The 16343-nt window shown below is 38.9% G+C and overlaps 1 protein-coding gene across 1 annotated transcript in view; it reads left to right on the forward strand.

Moving 5' to 3' along the window:
- The window catches only part of Dpyd (dihydropyrimidine dehydrogenase), a 780348-nt gene that overhangs the window by 748516 nt on the left and 15489 nt on the right, over positions 1-16343 (forward strand). The window contains exon 21 of the mRNA XM_038311847.2: positions 12264-12407. Coding sequence (XP_038167775.1) covers positions 12264-12407 — 144 coding nt within the window. The remainder of the gene's footprint in view (positions 1-12263; positions 12408-16343) is intronic.

A 16343-nucleotide genomic window follows, 5' to 3' on the forward strand; every position in this document is an offset into this window, starting at 1 on the left:
TTTCTTCTTTAAAATCTTGAATATTAGTAATAATTTTATGGATTGTCTAGGTTATTGCCCTGCTATAACCAGAATTCCATCTCTAATATTCTGGACTATTTTTTCTGCCATACTCAGATACCATGATCTGCTCTTTCTTTTGAGACCATACCATCTGGTCATAAATCATTAAATATTTCATGCTTCATACTTTGTAATGAGTAAAATCCAAGCCAACACTCAGAATTCAGTCCTTCCTAAATCGCCCAGATTTTCACCTGATATTTTCTCCACTTTACTCCTCTTTTCTGTTTTTTTCTTTCTTTTATTGATTTTATTGAGCTATACATTTTTCGCTGCTCCCCTCCTTTCCTCTCTTCAACCCTCTCCCATGGTCCCCATGCTCCCAATTTACTCAGGAGATTTTGTCTTTTCCTACTGCCCATGTAGATTAGATCTATGTATGTCTCTCTTAAGATCCTCATTGTTGTCTAGGTTCTCAGAGATTGTGATTTGTGGGCTGGTTTTCTTTGATTTATGTTTAAAAACCACTTATGAGTGAGTACATATGATAATTGTCTTTCTGGGTCTGGGTTACCTCACTCAATATGATGTTTTCTAGCTCCATCCATTTGCCTGAAAATTTCAAGATGACATGATTTTTTCTAATGTGTAGTACTCCATTGTATAAATGTACCCCATTTTCCTTATACATTCTTCAGATGAGGGGCATTTAGGTTGTTTCCAGGTTCTGGCTATGACAAACAGGGCTGCTATGAAAATAGTTGAGCACATGTCCTTGTGGTACGACTGAGCATCCTTTGGGTATATACCCAAAAGTGGTATTACTGGGTCTTTAGGAAAGTTGTCTCCTAATTTTCTGAGAAATCGCCATACTGAAAGTCAAAGGGGCTGTACTAGCAATAAAGAAGTGTTTCCTTTACCCCCCAACCTCTGCAGCATAAGTTGTCGTCACCTGTGTCTGTTTTTGAGACAACGTACTACTGTGTATTTCTTGCTGTCCTGGAACTCACAGTGTAACACAGAATGACGTCAAATTCCTGCACCTATCTCCCTCTTGAGTACCAGGATTACAGGCAGGTGCCACAGCACCGATAGCCACTGCATCCCTTCTTCTCTAGCACAGACTGTGGGACTGAGTAACTGATTCTGCCATTAAATTTTCTATATAAACTCTCCCTTCGCTCTTCAAGCCTTTCTTCTACTCTAGCTGTGATCAGATGCATTTAGACAAACTCTCCTTAAAAGTAATGTGGCAAGCCATATGTCCATTAAGTTCACCCAGTTTTGTCTTTCTGGGGTTGCTACAAAATCTTTAGAAATTACATTCTCTTGGTTGCCTCTGACTGTTTATTCCTACGACGATTGAATTCTGATGCTCCCAAACTGTACTTTCTCTTGATTTCTATTCTCTTAGCTATATGCTGACACAAACATGAAATTCAATTCCTTGATTTTTTTTCCAGATTTCTCATGAAATCATGTAACCATGTAGTGGACCTTATTCAATAGAGTTCGTGACTTTAGATTAGATCCATGTAAACATCTCACAACAGAATACCAGCACTCGTTCCCAGCAGAAGCTATTTAACCATTGACAGCAGGAACTCTGCTCTCTTTCTCTACCTTTCTCTATCCCCCCCCCCATTCTGCCCTCTTCCTCCCTTCTCCTCTCCTCTCTACTCTCCTTCTGCTTGAAGATTCTCAGGCATTTCTCTAGGCACTGGGCTTTGACTCTGTTTTGGTCCCTTCTAAATCAGAGCCTTATTTCCCAAACCTTGAGCTGAAGATATGGCTGATTATTACCGTGAGTGATGACTGTGTGTCACTTCAAAGAAACCTGATATGAGCCATCTAGATGCTATTTGAATATAAAAATCTCAATGTTCTCAAACCAGTCCCTCTGGAGATGAGTCAGTCTTCCTCACAAAGCTCTGAGAGGCTTCCAAAAAGAATCTCATTCTTTATTGTGGCCTCAGGCCCAGCACCCATACTGTAATGACAAAAAAAAAAAATAAGAAAGAAAGGAAGGAAGGAAGGAAGGAAGGAAGAAAGAAAGAAAGACTTACTGCAGTCAGTCAACACCAGTGTTCTTTAATGCTAGACTTATGTCTCTATTGATGTTGCTCCTAATAGGTGAGCTATCTGCTGGTTCCGTGGCACCTCTCCCAGACTGTCACCTTTTTTCTTCTCACGTCTCTTTCACTTGGAATATTGCCATCTCCTTTGTGACCCTCATGCCTTCATTGGCACTGCTTGCCCAGCCAACTTCTCCTCATCCTCCAGGACTTAGGTCAGGTGTCACCTCACACAGTCTCTCAGCTGGAACTAGATATACATTGCCATTGCTCATCCAACAGCCTGTGTCACCTGTGCTGTAGCCCTTGTCACAGTATCACGGTTATCATTAACTGTAGGTTCTTTATGGTCCCAGACTGTCTTCTATTTATAAACTTCAAGTGCTTAGCACTCTTTAAAATTAATGAATTACAACCGTTATGATGATAACATTAATTGTTTCATATAATTTTTAGCCTAAAATAAAATACAGATATCATTTGTTTTTCTCTGACTATTGTGGGAATGTCTGACATTTCAAACATGCAGCGAGATATTGTACCTATTCAAATGATTTACAAAATTAAGTACCCTGCCGGGCGATGGTGGCGCACGCCTTTAATCCCAGCACTCGGGAGGCAGAGGCGGGCGGATTTCTGTGAGTTCGAGACCAGCCTGGTCTACAAGAGCTAGTTCCGGGACAGGCTCCAAAGCCACAGAAAAACCCTGTCTCGAAAACAAACAAACAAAAAAATTAAGTACCCTGATAAGTGCAATGCTAGATCAATTCTTTCCTCTCTGGGATCTCAAGGAAAGAAGATGAAAGACAGAGTGTCCAGACAGTGTAGGAGGCCTGAGGACTAAAATATGTGCAGACTCCTCTGTGTACCACAAGGGACCCTTTACACAGCAAAAACAATTTCTTAGAGCCCATGAAGACTGAGCTCAAATGACACAGCCAGGTTGAAGTGGACTAGGGAAAAACTATGGGCCAGGTGATAAACGTGCATGAACACATGGTGATACACGGCACCATATAATATACATATATCATGTGCAGGATGCATATACACAGGTGTGATACATATATATGCTAACATACATATATTCATATACAGCACCAAAAGCAATGGCTTGTGGGATTAACAGTTTACATACTACAAGTTTTATTTCCTAATAAATACTGACATTGTGAGGTGGAGATTATCATTCTCAAGTCTTGATGAAGAAAAGTCATAGTAGAAAAGCTCAGTGATTAAATATAGCTAGAGAGTGTAAAACTATTGTTTCTTTTTCCCAGGTTTTGTTTTTTTTCTCTGTGTAGCCCTGGCTGTCCTGGAACTCACCCTGTAGAACAGGTTAGCCTCGAACTCACAGAGATCCACCTGCCTCCAACTCCTGAGTGCTGGGATTAAAAGTGTGCCACCACCACCTCTCAAAACTGTGATTTTCATTCAAAGTGTACTTATAAATCAATACCCAAAACAGTCCATGAATGTTGGCTCTTTAATCTTAGGCATGAAACATGGGCCATAATTGCCTCTTTGGCTGACTCAAATAGTGTGTGTGTGTGTGTGTGTGTGTGTGTGTGTGTGTGTGTGTGTGTGTATTATAAAAGTAGTATGCTTCTATATTATTTGATGAAATCTATTGTTCCAGTTTTCATTATAATACTACAATAACACATATAGATGCTCATCCTCTATTGTTTTAATGTTGTCTACTAAGTCTGAAGCAATCACTAAAAATTCTTCCCGTTGTATCGGTGATTAAGAATTATATGCCCATTACACCTGGAGGTAACATGAATTTCTACATCTTTATATTAAATGCTGCAATAAATACTATGTCAAAGTTGTATAGTCCATGAAATATTTTTCCTTTTATTAAAAACAGATTTTTCTCATATAATATAATATATTACAGTTTCCTCTCTATACACTTCTTCCAGTTCCTCTCCATCTCCCCTCCTATCCAGATCCACTCCCTTTCTACCTCTTATTAGAAAAAAAACAAGGTTCTAAGGAGTAATAATAAAATAAAACATAACAAGATAAAATAAAAACCAATGCATCAGAATTTGATAATATAAGCAAGGAGAAGAAAAAGAGCCCAAGAAAAGGCACAAGAAACAAATACAGATTTAGAGTCCCAGTTGTCTGGGATCCCATAAAGACACAAAACTGAAACCCATAATATCTGAGAGAGAGAGACAGACAGACAGAGAGACAGAGAGAGAGAGAATAAATAAATAATACATACTAAAAGAAAGATAAAATTTTGAGACATTGTGAGACAAGGAACTTCCATAGAGGCCTTTGTTTCCTGTTGACTATTAAATGCTTAAGAGTACTTAAGAGTACTTTGTTTCCATAGGACATTCCCTTTGAGGAACTCAGTTTACATTTGCAAGTAGTTATCAACTGGAGATTGCCTCTGGGTTAGGGATAGGGGCGCATGTCTGCTCCTCCTTTCAGCTCTAGGACTAATACTTGTGCAGACCCTGTGTGCAATGCCACAGTCACTGTAAGTTCATATGTGTGTCGATCATTTACTTAGAGGGCCTTGTTTCCTTGGTGTCCTCTATCCCCTTGGATCTCAGATTATTTCTACCTCCTCTTCTACCGGGTTCTCTGAACCCTTTAGGAAAAGATTTAGAGGAGGCATTCATTTTAGGGGAAAGTGTTCCAAAGTCTCTCTCTCACTCACTACATATTTTCTGGGTGTATTCATCCCCATCTGCTACAGGATGTCTGAGCAAGGCACTGATCTGTGAGTTAGCAGAATATCATTAGTGGTTATTTTACTGCTATGTTCTTTTAGGACCACAGTAGTATTTGATTTTTCCCCAAGGTGCCTGAGCTATCTAGTCTTAGGGTCTTGATTACCCAAGCAATGTCAGGTATGAGTTCCATCTTGTGGAGAGGAGCTTAAGTAAAACCAGATATTGGGTGGCTACTCCCACAAGCTCTGTGCCCCCATTGCCCTGGCATATCTTACAGGCAGGACACTCATTGTTGGTGGAAGAGTTTGTACCTGAGTTAATGTTTATGTTTTCCTTTGGTAACATGCAGAAGACCTTCCTTCATGTAGGGAGGGGTGAAGGCTTTATGTAGGCACCAGTTTGATTCCATATTCAGTGAGTTGTGTAGGTATAATTCTTTTTGGATCCTTGCTGTTAATTTGAGGAGAGAAACCTAAAGTCTTGGCAACAGCCTGGGTTGGTTTTGGGTTCCCCCTGGGAGCCCTTTGGCTAACAATTCATGGAGGCCATTCTTGGTACTGAAAGCTGCATTTGGTGAAATGAGATCTCCACTTGGGCTTTATCTCTGCATTTTTTGGGGAATTTCATTTAGATCACCTCCACTTTTGTATACATTTTAAGATGTGTCTACTATATTATGTTTCTATGTTATCCCTCAAATGGCCCTTAATTTTAGTTATTTCTTCCCTTATTCCCTCCCTTGTTTCCCTCTTAGCTCCCCTTCCCTACTTGATCTTCCCATCCACCCATAGCTATCCTATTTTCCTTTCCTAGAGAGATCTGCCTTTCCCCCTAGTCCCTTACTTGATACCTAACCTTTTTGGTTCTATGAATTGTTGTTTAGTTATCATTGATTTACTGCTAATTTCTGCATACACATCCCTCATATGTTTGTCTTTCTGGGTTTAGGCTACCTCATTCAGAATATTTTTTTTTCCTGATCTGGAGTGGTAAATTCACTCTACAATACTTACTTTTAAAATGGATATCACAAAAAAATTGTTAAAATACAAGCTTTTAAGATGTCTTCTGGAGAATAATTTTTTTTCTGGTTCCATCTCTTGACCTGTGAATTTCATAATTTCATTTTTTCATGACTGAGTGATGTTCCAATATATAAATGTATTACATTTTCTTTATCTATTCATCTGATGGGGGACATCTGGGTTGCTTCAAGTTTATGAGTAAAGCAGCAGTAAACATAGTTGAACAAATGTCTCTGTAGGAAGATAGGGGCTCATGTGGGTATATGCCCGAGTGGTATAGCATTGATTGATTTGCATCTTGAGAAACTTCCACACTGATTTGCACAGTAACTGTATAAGTTGGCAATCCCAGCAACAATGGATGAGTGTTCCCCTTGCTCCCCATCCTCACCAGCATGATCAATTTTTTATTGATCTTAATCATTCTCATTGCTCTGATGACTAAAAATGTCTAACATTTCTTTAAGTGTTTCTCAGTCATTTGAATTTCCTCTTTTGAGAATTCTGTTTAGACCTATACCCCATATTGTAATTGGGTTATTTGTGTTCTTGATACCCACATTTTTGAGTTCCATATTTATTTTGGATATGAGCCATCTTTCAGATGTGTAGCTGATAAGAATCTTCTCCCATTCTGTAGACTGCCATTTTGTCCCTGGCTGTGGTCACCAGCAGTTTTCCATGGAATAGCTGGTAGAGTTGGAGGTTAAGAGAAAATGATGAGTTGGTAGAAGGAAGGAAGAGCCTGTGATATGCGGGGGATTGGGGACAGGGAGGGAAGGGATGCTGGAGCAGGCGGTCTACTTTTGATTAGTAGTCCTGCTTCCCTGGCTGGAGTAGCTCATGGATCCCCAGAGAAAAAGTTTCTCAGTCTAAATCACAATAAAATCAATATGAAAACCACAGAAGAATACGAGTCAACCATTGCTTTTATAACTGAGAAGAAAGTACCTAAACTCACACATTGCAGAACTCAAGAGACACTCAGCATCTCCCCCTTCCACATTGCATCACACCACTCTGGGTGTGCAGCGATTAAGAGCAGACTCAGAACTTTCCATAGATGTCTTCATTTCAACACCAGGATGTTCATTTTACATGAAACCATCAGATTCAGAAAGTCCATGACCCCAACAATCACCAATCCTCTGAGATTTTTTTATTTTATTTTAAATGTCCAAAACGTATTCTGCTGAGCAGTGCTGGGGCTAACCCAGCACTCGGGGGGCAGAGGCAGGCGGATCTCTGTGAGTTCGAGGCCAGCCTGTTCTGCAAAGCTATTCAGAGAAACCCTGTCCCTAAAAACCAGAAATAAATAAATAGTATTCCAATTGCCTTATTATTTTAAAGAGAAAATCTATAAAAATTCATTGTCTTCATTTTTCTCTCCAGTTCTTAGTCACTTGACCACATTCAAACAATAATACCAAGGAGTATGGTACATCTTGCAAGTAGGTGGGATAAATGTGATACGTGAGACTATTTGATCTATAATTTAGTTTGACATTAGCCATTAATGAACAGTGAGAGATACTTAAACAATTAAACACAATGTTTCCATATGGAAATTGTTTGACCTTTAATCAAGGCATTCAGCGCAGATATTCTATATTATATTTGTTGAGGATGTGTGCAACCACAGATACCGAGGACAGCCATCTTAGAAGTAAATATGGTTTTTGAAAAAAAAGAAGCATATTAGATAGTTATAAAAGACTTATTTTTACATCTTTATTATCCTCCAGTCTGTCAGTGCACAGACATGCACACATATGCGCACACACAAAGGAGCGAGGCTGACACATCAAATGTTTCGAGTTTGTCCTGATCCATATGTATATTGCTCAGTAGAACTCTGAAAATCCTTTTATCTTTCCATGTTATTACCATGTAGATATCACGGTAATTACTCTTCTTGCAGTTATTGTTTCCAATCAGATATGAGAGCATGATTAAGAAAATAGAGTTGATGCACTACAGTTCTATAGAGCATGCTATTAGCCAACTCTATGCCATTCTCATAAAGTTATGCAATTTAGACTGGATGATGCTGGTGCCTGCTTCTATTAGGAACAAGAACCCTTTTCCACTCTGTAATATGCTCAATTACCTTTAGATTGATCCGTGAATAAATTATAATCCAAATAGACTACTTTTCCTCCCAGCTTTGCTGGCTTAAGGAATCATTGTTGATTCATGATGCTGTCACCTTCCTATTGGCAATGTAATGCTTTTTATATCTGGATAGAGACAATTTTACTGTGAGATACTGTTATCTTTAAATGAGTGGGATTTAGTTTTTCTGCTGAGAGCAAATTCATCAATGAGGAATCCCGGGAGAAACTATTGAAATGAAATATCATACCCTTCCTGAGTTTTGTTCTGTTCATCAGGTTTGGGTGGACCTTAAGAACTTTTTGTCTTTGCTTGGGGAACCTAGCACGATGCTCCAAAATCTCTTGGTTTGAGTTAATGCAGGTTACAAATTTTTCTGTAAGAAAATAATAAATGAAGAGGAACAGGTTCCTTCTGCTGCCTGTGCCAGGCCCCACTGCTTCTCCTACAATGAGGAATCAATTAACTGCATGTTCAGGCAGAGATTTGGACCAAATGCTTTATTAATCACCGCTGATTGCGCACTTATACTCTGATCAGCTCCTTGTTCATCTTCACTTTTTCTTAGCCTTGTTGGGTTTTGCCTTTTTGTCTGTTTGTGTCTCTCTCTGTCTTGTCACAATCAGAACACAAATGTAAGCCTGAATGTAGCCCGACTAGAGGTAAAGCAGGAAAAAAATTATTTTTTTGTAACATTAGAAAAGTATAAGGACCTGAATTCAATTGTCAGCACCCATGTTTAAAGCTGGGTATGGTGGTAATATTTGTAATCTCAGAACTAGAGAGGAAGACACAGGCAGATCCCTAGGGCTCACAGCCCCACCAGTTTGGTCTAGGCCCCAATGAGAAACACTATCTCAAACAAGGTGAATGGATCCCAAGCTGTGCCACCAGAGATTTACTTATAGCCTCTGGATGCACATATGCAGGTATGCATCTATGTTTGCATACACACATGCACCTGGATGCATGAATACATACACACATGTTTCAGTACTTAATCCTAGAACCACCTTAATACACTTAAGGTATATGTGTGTGTGTGTACATATATATATATATATATATGTGTGTGTGTGTGTGTGTGTGTGTGTGTGTGTGTGTGTGTACAAGTATAAGAATATGTGTGAGCACAGCTGTATTTTTAAGTGTTTGTGTATGTGTGTGCATGTCAAAGCCTGAGTTTAACATTGAGTATATCCCCACCTTATTGAGACAGGAACTCTCAGTTGAACCCAGAGCTCATGGATTCAGCTTGTCTAGTTACCCCTTGCTCCAGGAATCCTGTCTCTGCTTCTTCCATGATGGGATGACAGGCAGTCTACCATGCCCACTAGAATTTACATGAATGCTAGGATTTAGAGTCTAATCCCCACCCTTCCATGGCAAACATTTTACCTACTGAGCCATCTTCCCATTCCTGCACACATTTATTTCATTGTTTAATTTTTCACATTGAAGAGTGAAGCAGAAATTCCTCTGACAGCCTCAAGGTTTTGGAAAGTAGCCCTTAGCCTCTGGTCTCTCAACAGGCCAATAAGAAACTACAGATGAGCCCATATGAATTTGGAACTGTGTGGTTGGAGATTGAAGGAATACTCATCGGTATTTTGTCCATTTGTTTTCAACTTAAAATAAAAATGATCAGTAGCCATTTTTATCTCATTAATTTTTCTAACCAATGAACAAATAATATCCTATATGAATCTTTATGTTAAATTGATAGCATCTCCCTTATATTGATTATGCAGATGAACAAATTAGAATCATGGCACTGCTAGCCATGGGGAAAAACCTCCATGTCCAAATTTTATATGAATCAAGTGTGATCAACTATTTAAAAAGTCACAGAGGCTATCAGTCTGCTAGTTACACTGCACGTTTGCCATTCAGCATGAAGGGATTTTCAAATATTTTCATCATCATGATTATCACTGTGAATTCAGTAGTTTAAGGTCACAGCTTAACTACATTTCTTCTGTCCCTTTGAATCAAGAATATTCTTTTAAGATCTTTTAAAATATCTTTTAAAATTATTTGTATGTTTGTGTTCATGTGTAGCATATGATACATGTATATGTGTATATATGTATGTGTGTGTTTGTGTGTGTGTATGTAACATGAGTGCTTTCAGAGATCAGAAGAGAGAGTTGTATCCCATGAATCTGGACGTACAGGTGGCTGTAAGGGGCCCAGAGTTGGTGCTGTGAACTGAACTCTGGTCCCCTGAGAAGGCTGAGCTATTTCTTCCTCCCCTTGATAACAACTCAACTAAACAGAAGACACAATCTTCCAGTGTCCATTTAAAGAAGATAAATTAAAAAGTTCCAAGAATGTTTGCTTTTGGAACAGCCTTTACAGAACTCAAGTGGAATTAGATGGTGTTGAGAGAGACACGATCAATTGCAGCAACAAGAATCATAGTTCAGACTTCTTAGGATTAGTTGGCATGAGACCCTGCCAGACCCAGAGGATGTGTGCTTAAACACTGAACCATTCTTGGTCATCTGGATCAGTATAGACTCAGAGTTAACGGCCCTTGATGTACAGCAAAAATGTGTAGACAGTGATCTTCTGACAAGACTTAGGTCATGTAATATGTATTCTGTACTTATGAGATGCCACCTAGACCTAAAGGAACAGTCCTTCTAGTGTAACCCCAATGCAATTTTCCCCAGGCATCCAAACAAGCATTATTCAAACACTTAAATAAGACATTTCATGTAAGAATTATTTTTATATTAAAGAGGCTTTCCTATGGGATGAGTTCTGAGGACTCCTTTCAGACTCTTATTTTTTATGCTTTTAATAAGCCAGCATCACTTAACTTACAGTAAAATAGATAGAAAATATTCTACCCTTCATCATATCATTTCATGTTACTGTAAGCATTAAATGTTGTAATTTGGAAAAGTGCTAAGATATAGAGATGAAGTACATAATTCTAATCCAATTGGGTATAAATTAATTTGGCATTGACTTCCATTTTCCATTTACTTGACTTCTTGACATAATTATAGTGAATTTATAATCAAAGTAACTAGCTTAGGTATATTTCCACATCAATATGTTCTTTGCTAACATAAATATACAGTTGAAGGCTACAGTCTGGTCTGCCTTGATTGGCTTGTTTGTGCTCCACTCCCTACCCTTTTGAAATCTCCAAAGACCTCATTTCCCTGGTTCCCTATGCAAGCTAACAAGTGAAGGCAGGTACTTAGAAACAAGTATATTTTTTTTCACAGAAGTATATGCTAGGTCAGACATCAGGATGACCTTGGAGAGCTGTAGTTTTCCCAACCCCCATCAGCTAGATAAATGGGCTTTATTCTGCAGGAACAAGAAGGTGTGTTTTCAGCAGTATAAAAGACATCAATTCCAGGTTACTAGCTGGTGTAAAACATTTGAAATTCAGTGGTGTCTATCATCAGTGGAATATGTCAGTAAAAGAGAAGATCAAAGGTTCCAGAAAAGGGGAAGGACACGGTGAAGCGTGTTTAATTGTGGAATAATGAATGCTATGAGAGCATTTTTGTGTTAACTTGAAACCATTTAGCATTTTTTTTACCGTGGCACCCAGGTACCTTCCTAAATGAACTTTGTAAAGTACAATTGAATAACCTTGAGAGTTAAAGTCGCATCGTGAGTCTGAATACTGATGGAGCTGGTCTAAGCACTGCGATGTACCCTCTGCCTTTCCCTTCCATTTTTTGCCTCCTTCGCGCAAAATAAAGTTTATTTTCTGTGCAGAGGAATCAATATTTTTGCCATTTTGTTTTTCAACTATTCCAGTAAGTTGCAATCAACATTAGTTACAATCTTTAAAGAGACGCAGGGAGAATTTGAACACAATAAAACGGAGATACAGATGAGAACGTTGGCAAAGCATCTCTTCTATTGACAGAGGCATTTATCAAGGGCTGTGGCTGCGTCTATATTCTGCTAAAAACCTGACGAAGGGGAAAATAAAGCATCAATAGGTTTCACCTTCTGTCTGTACAAACCAAACAAATGGTCTCCCTAATAGCTATTGTTTTAAGTGAGTGCATTGGGTTTTCCATGGTGAAATGCATTCCCCTTAGAAATGAATTTTAATTAACATCTGCATCTAACACGTACATATTTTGCTGAAGTATCCTTCTCTTGTCTCCTTTTCAATTCCAGGTAGAATCTGACACATAGAAGGCTAGTGGTCCAGAGGGAAGGAAGACCTAGTGAACAAGGGATATGCAATACTCTCCACATACTCATTTGTTTGTTGATAATGTTTGTGTGAAGAGACCCCCACACCATGTTTCTATGAGTTAATATGATTTCTACTTTGTGTGTTTTCCCTTTAGAAACTGCCAAGCTTTGGACCTTACCTTGAGCAGCGCAAGAAAATTATAGCGGCAAATAAAATCAGACAGAGAGATCAAAATGGAGCTTGTTCACCACTGCAAAGGAAGCACTTTGTCCCTCAAAAGCCTATTCCTGCCATTAAGGTAAAAATTAAGACAAACTCATAAATTTACCTATTTCCCATTCAAATGTGGCTTAAAGGCGTTTTTCCCGTCTTTAAATGTAGCATTGACTTTTTTTTTTCCTTTCAGTGTTCTGAAAGTTTCGAAAAATTCTGTCTATCATGAAAATGCATTCTAATAATACAGTAACCATTTACTTCTTTGCTTCCCACTTTGGTGTCTGTTATACTTTCTAGAATGTTGCCAGGTTTGTGTTTCATGGAAAATTTGTGCATTAATGTATCAGGAGATATTAAGAAGAATTCTTCATATTCTTGTAGTTAACTACCAGTATTCTAGTTCAGAGGTACATTTAAGAAATCTATTTCTCATACAAAACAGCAGAATTATGAGACTGTAACAGAGTTTTAAGTATAATTTACATTTGGAGGGATTTTCTAGTTTGGCCTCAAAAATAGTGTCCATATATTTGTTACTCAATAATTTATTCTGAGCAAAACAAAGATCACCATTAAGAAGTGTTTGTGTATCTGTTATATTTCCAGCTTATTTATGTAGCTGTTTTATTTTTTTTTTAAGAAATGTAGTTTCCTATCTAGTTGTTTGAATAACAGATCTGACATGTGGTTACTCGAGTGTCTCAACAGTAGTGTATAAAATTATCATATCATCACAATGAAGATTTGGGAAGAAAGAAGGTTGGGTTTTTTTCTTGCTCCCTTTTGGAAAGACAAAGTTTGGCTCTATGGCTCAAGCTGATCTATATCTTCCCACGTCCCACCTCAGCTTCCTGAGTGCTGGGTTTTCATCCATGCCCCACTTACCTGGTAACCACACAGAGATATTTCTGCAAGCCTGCACCTATCTACGTATCTACCAATTTTACTCAGGTTTCTCCTATTCTCTCTCTCTCTCTCTCTCTCTCTCTCTCTCTCTCTCTCTCTCTCTCTCTCTCTCTCTCTATTCCTCTGTCTCCCTTTCGTCTCTCTCTGTGTGTGTGCATGTGCGCGTGCGATGAATTCAGTTTTGAGAAATTTTGTTTTCCGCATAAGTTTGCATATCCATAACCACAAGCAAGATCCAAAACAGCCCATGCTGTTCTGTAGGTGGAGAATTCCATGTCTGTCTGGGACATGTATCAAAACCACTTCTGAAAAGTAGAGGAGCGGGAATGGGAGGAGGAGGAAGAGGAAATGAGGAAAGGGAGGAGGGTGCCACTGATACATCCTTCCCAAGCAAGGAAGAAATTAAGTTCAGATTAAATATTGAACCATGTCAGATGAGCAGTTCACTTTGGTCAGTTTCTGCAGCTGCAACAAAATGTCTGAGACTAGGGCATTTATGAAGATTATTTCACTATTAGGCTCACAGTGACAGAATTGAGAAGGCCAAGAGCATGGCAACAGCATCTCTCTGGCATCTGGCGTGGGTTTTCTCCCTGTAGCATAATGTGGCTCAGGTTCTTCTAGTAAGAACCCTAATGCCATCAGGGAGCCCCATTCTCCTGAACTTGTTTAACCCCAGCTGCCTCCCAAAGGCCCTGTGGGGAAGTTACTAAGTTACTTTCGCATACAAATAGGGAGGTTAAGTTTCCAAAGAAAGAACTTCAGATGAACACACTCAAACCCTATCAAAGAGGCATGTCGATGGAATGACTTTGGGCTTAGCAGTGTTATTTTATTTATGCGATTTTGTTGTAAAAGCATCACCATAGGAAAAATCTTAAGGTGTTTGCTTCTTTGAAACACAAAGTTTGTAAGATTTTAACAGATTATAATTATGATGGAAGAACTTCCTAAGTTAAGCTTGACTGCTCTGACATTGTCTCTGCATTCAGACTGTTCCACTGACTGGTCAGTGCCCTATGAACTTGCCTCAATAAAATAATCTGCAAAATGGAGTAAATGAAAGTGTTTGCCTCCACAGGGTTATAAATTTGATGATGTGTGAAACATTTTTAATGTAGTGTCTTCCCTAATTGCTATTTGCTAGTAGATATAGCGCCAGGATGATTAATGCCAGGTTAGATAACAGGTGAGCTGGATATTTCTGTTTTGATCAGTGAAATGAATTCTGGAATAGGTAGGGAAATAGGGAACGCTGAATACCAATCAAGCTAAAAAATTTTGAAGCCATTGTATTTCCCAGCAAGTCTTTATGTCAGAAAGACATTGCAGCAAGCAATGTGCCAGGAGTTGAGCATTTAATGCTCAGGGAATATGACAGACATATTTTGTAAGCCCATAAAGCATACAAAAAAGGATACAGATATTAAATAAAAACTGGCAGAGAGCACAGTAGTATACTTGTGACTTGAGATATACATAAAGACTATAAGATGTATAGAATCTTTCAGGAGACCTAATTTAGATCCAAGGTGCCAAGGAAACCTTTCTGGATGTGGCAGTTGTTTGCCTTTTTCGTCTTTAATGGTTAAAGAAATACCTAGAGATTAGCAAATCACATTTCTGAGTGTCTGTGAGGACATTTCTGTAGATAGTCATGAGGGCCCCGGCCTAATAAGGGTGTTAGATTGCCTGGATTTATAGGCGATTCTCAGCCACCTAGCTTGGGTGCTGGGGATTGAGCCCAGATCTCATGCAAGAACAGCAAACTCTCTTAGCTTCTGAGACATCTCTCTATCCCCTTAGAGATACCGCTTTAAACAGATGACCTTTCAAACTGATGCTCCTTTTCCCAGGGTAACAGAGACACTTGTCCTGGTGGATCAGATAAGAGAGGAAGGCTGGTCTGATGGTTCTGTAATGTGATGGCAAGAGAGGGAAAGTGGAAAAAGGTAGACCTTGGAGGAGACACGCATAGGGGCAGCTGTATGTTATCCTGGTTCCACTTGTCCTCTCTCTTTCTGCTTCCTGGCTTCTATGATGTGAGCTGTTCTGCTCTGCCACACCCCTCCCTGACATGCTGGTCTGGCATCTGTGAAACCTGAAAGTGAATGAAAGAAAGGCATTCCTTTGTTAAGTTTCTCATTCAGCATGTGGGTGGTCACAGCTACACAGCGGTAATTAAGGCACTGAGTCAGAAGATTAATTGGTCCTATAAACTAGATAGGAGAGGGGAAACATACATTAAGTGAGCCAGAATATGGTTTTAGATTTCATGAATAGTTAGGTAAGGACTGTATTGAAGTCTATATAGTCTTTTAATTCTCAGCAGGGTTTAGCAATTCCAATTATACTAAAAGGTAAGACATGGGATGGGATTGGAAATAAGAGGACCTAACTGACTCAATTGTTGATGATCCTATTGAGCTGAAGAAAAATATAATAAATAAGGATTTCATTCCTTTTTTCTTAAAGTTTGGTGAAGTTTTTTGGGAGTGACATACAAATTTTACATTGAGTAATTTTAAAGAGATAACAACATGGGATACATACTTGGGTACATGAAAGAGAAAAAAATTTGAAATTGCAACAGCCTACTGTGTGTCAGACACAAGATGGGACCATCTTAGATGCTTTCTTTCATTGCTACTTAAAGCCCCATGTGGAAATAAAGGATGCTGTGTAATTAAATGAGGAGTAGTCATAGAAATAAGAGAATGGCGTGAAGAACATGATGACATGGGAGAAAACTGGCAATATTCTTAATGCTGAAGTCCTGGTCCACAGGGTCAGGTATCCCCAGATGTCAACTAAGGACAGCTTGCATGGTTCCATTTCTTTCTGTCATATGCAATCACTGGGATTCCAACTTTTATCTGCAACAGCAATGATAGTCACTATGAATCCCTTTCTTCATTCAATAATCACTGATTCATAGCCACCACCAAAAAGCACAGCGCTGGTACAGCTATAGCACTCTAAGGGTGTGTTCTCATGAAGCTTGTGTTGTAGAGAGGAGAAGCGACTGAATATTGGCTGGTCCACATGGGGACCTATGTTGCAGGATCAGGAAACTAGAAATCCCAAGACAGTTCTTTAGAAATGCTTGCTT

This window comes from Arvicola amphibius, chromosome 14 (genome assembly GCF_903992535.2).
Source record: "Arvicola amphibius chromosome 14, mArvAmp1.2, whole genome shotgun sequence".
In the NCBI taxonomy this organism is placed as follows: Eukaryota; Metazoa; Chordata; class Mammalia; order Rodentia; family Cricetidae; genus Arvicola; species Arvicola amphibius.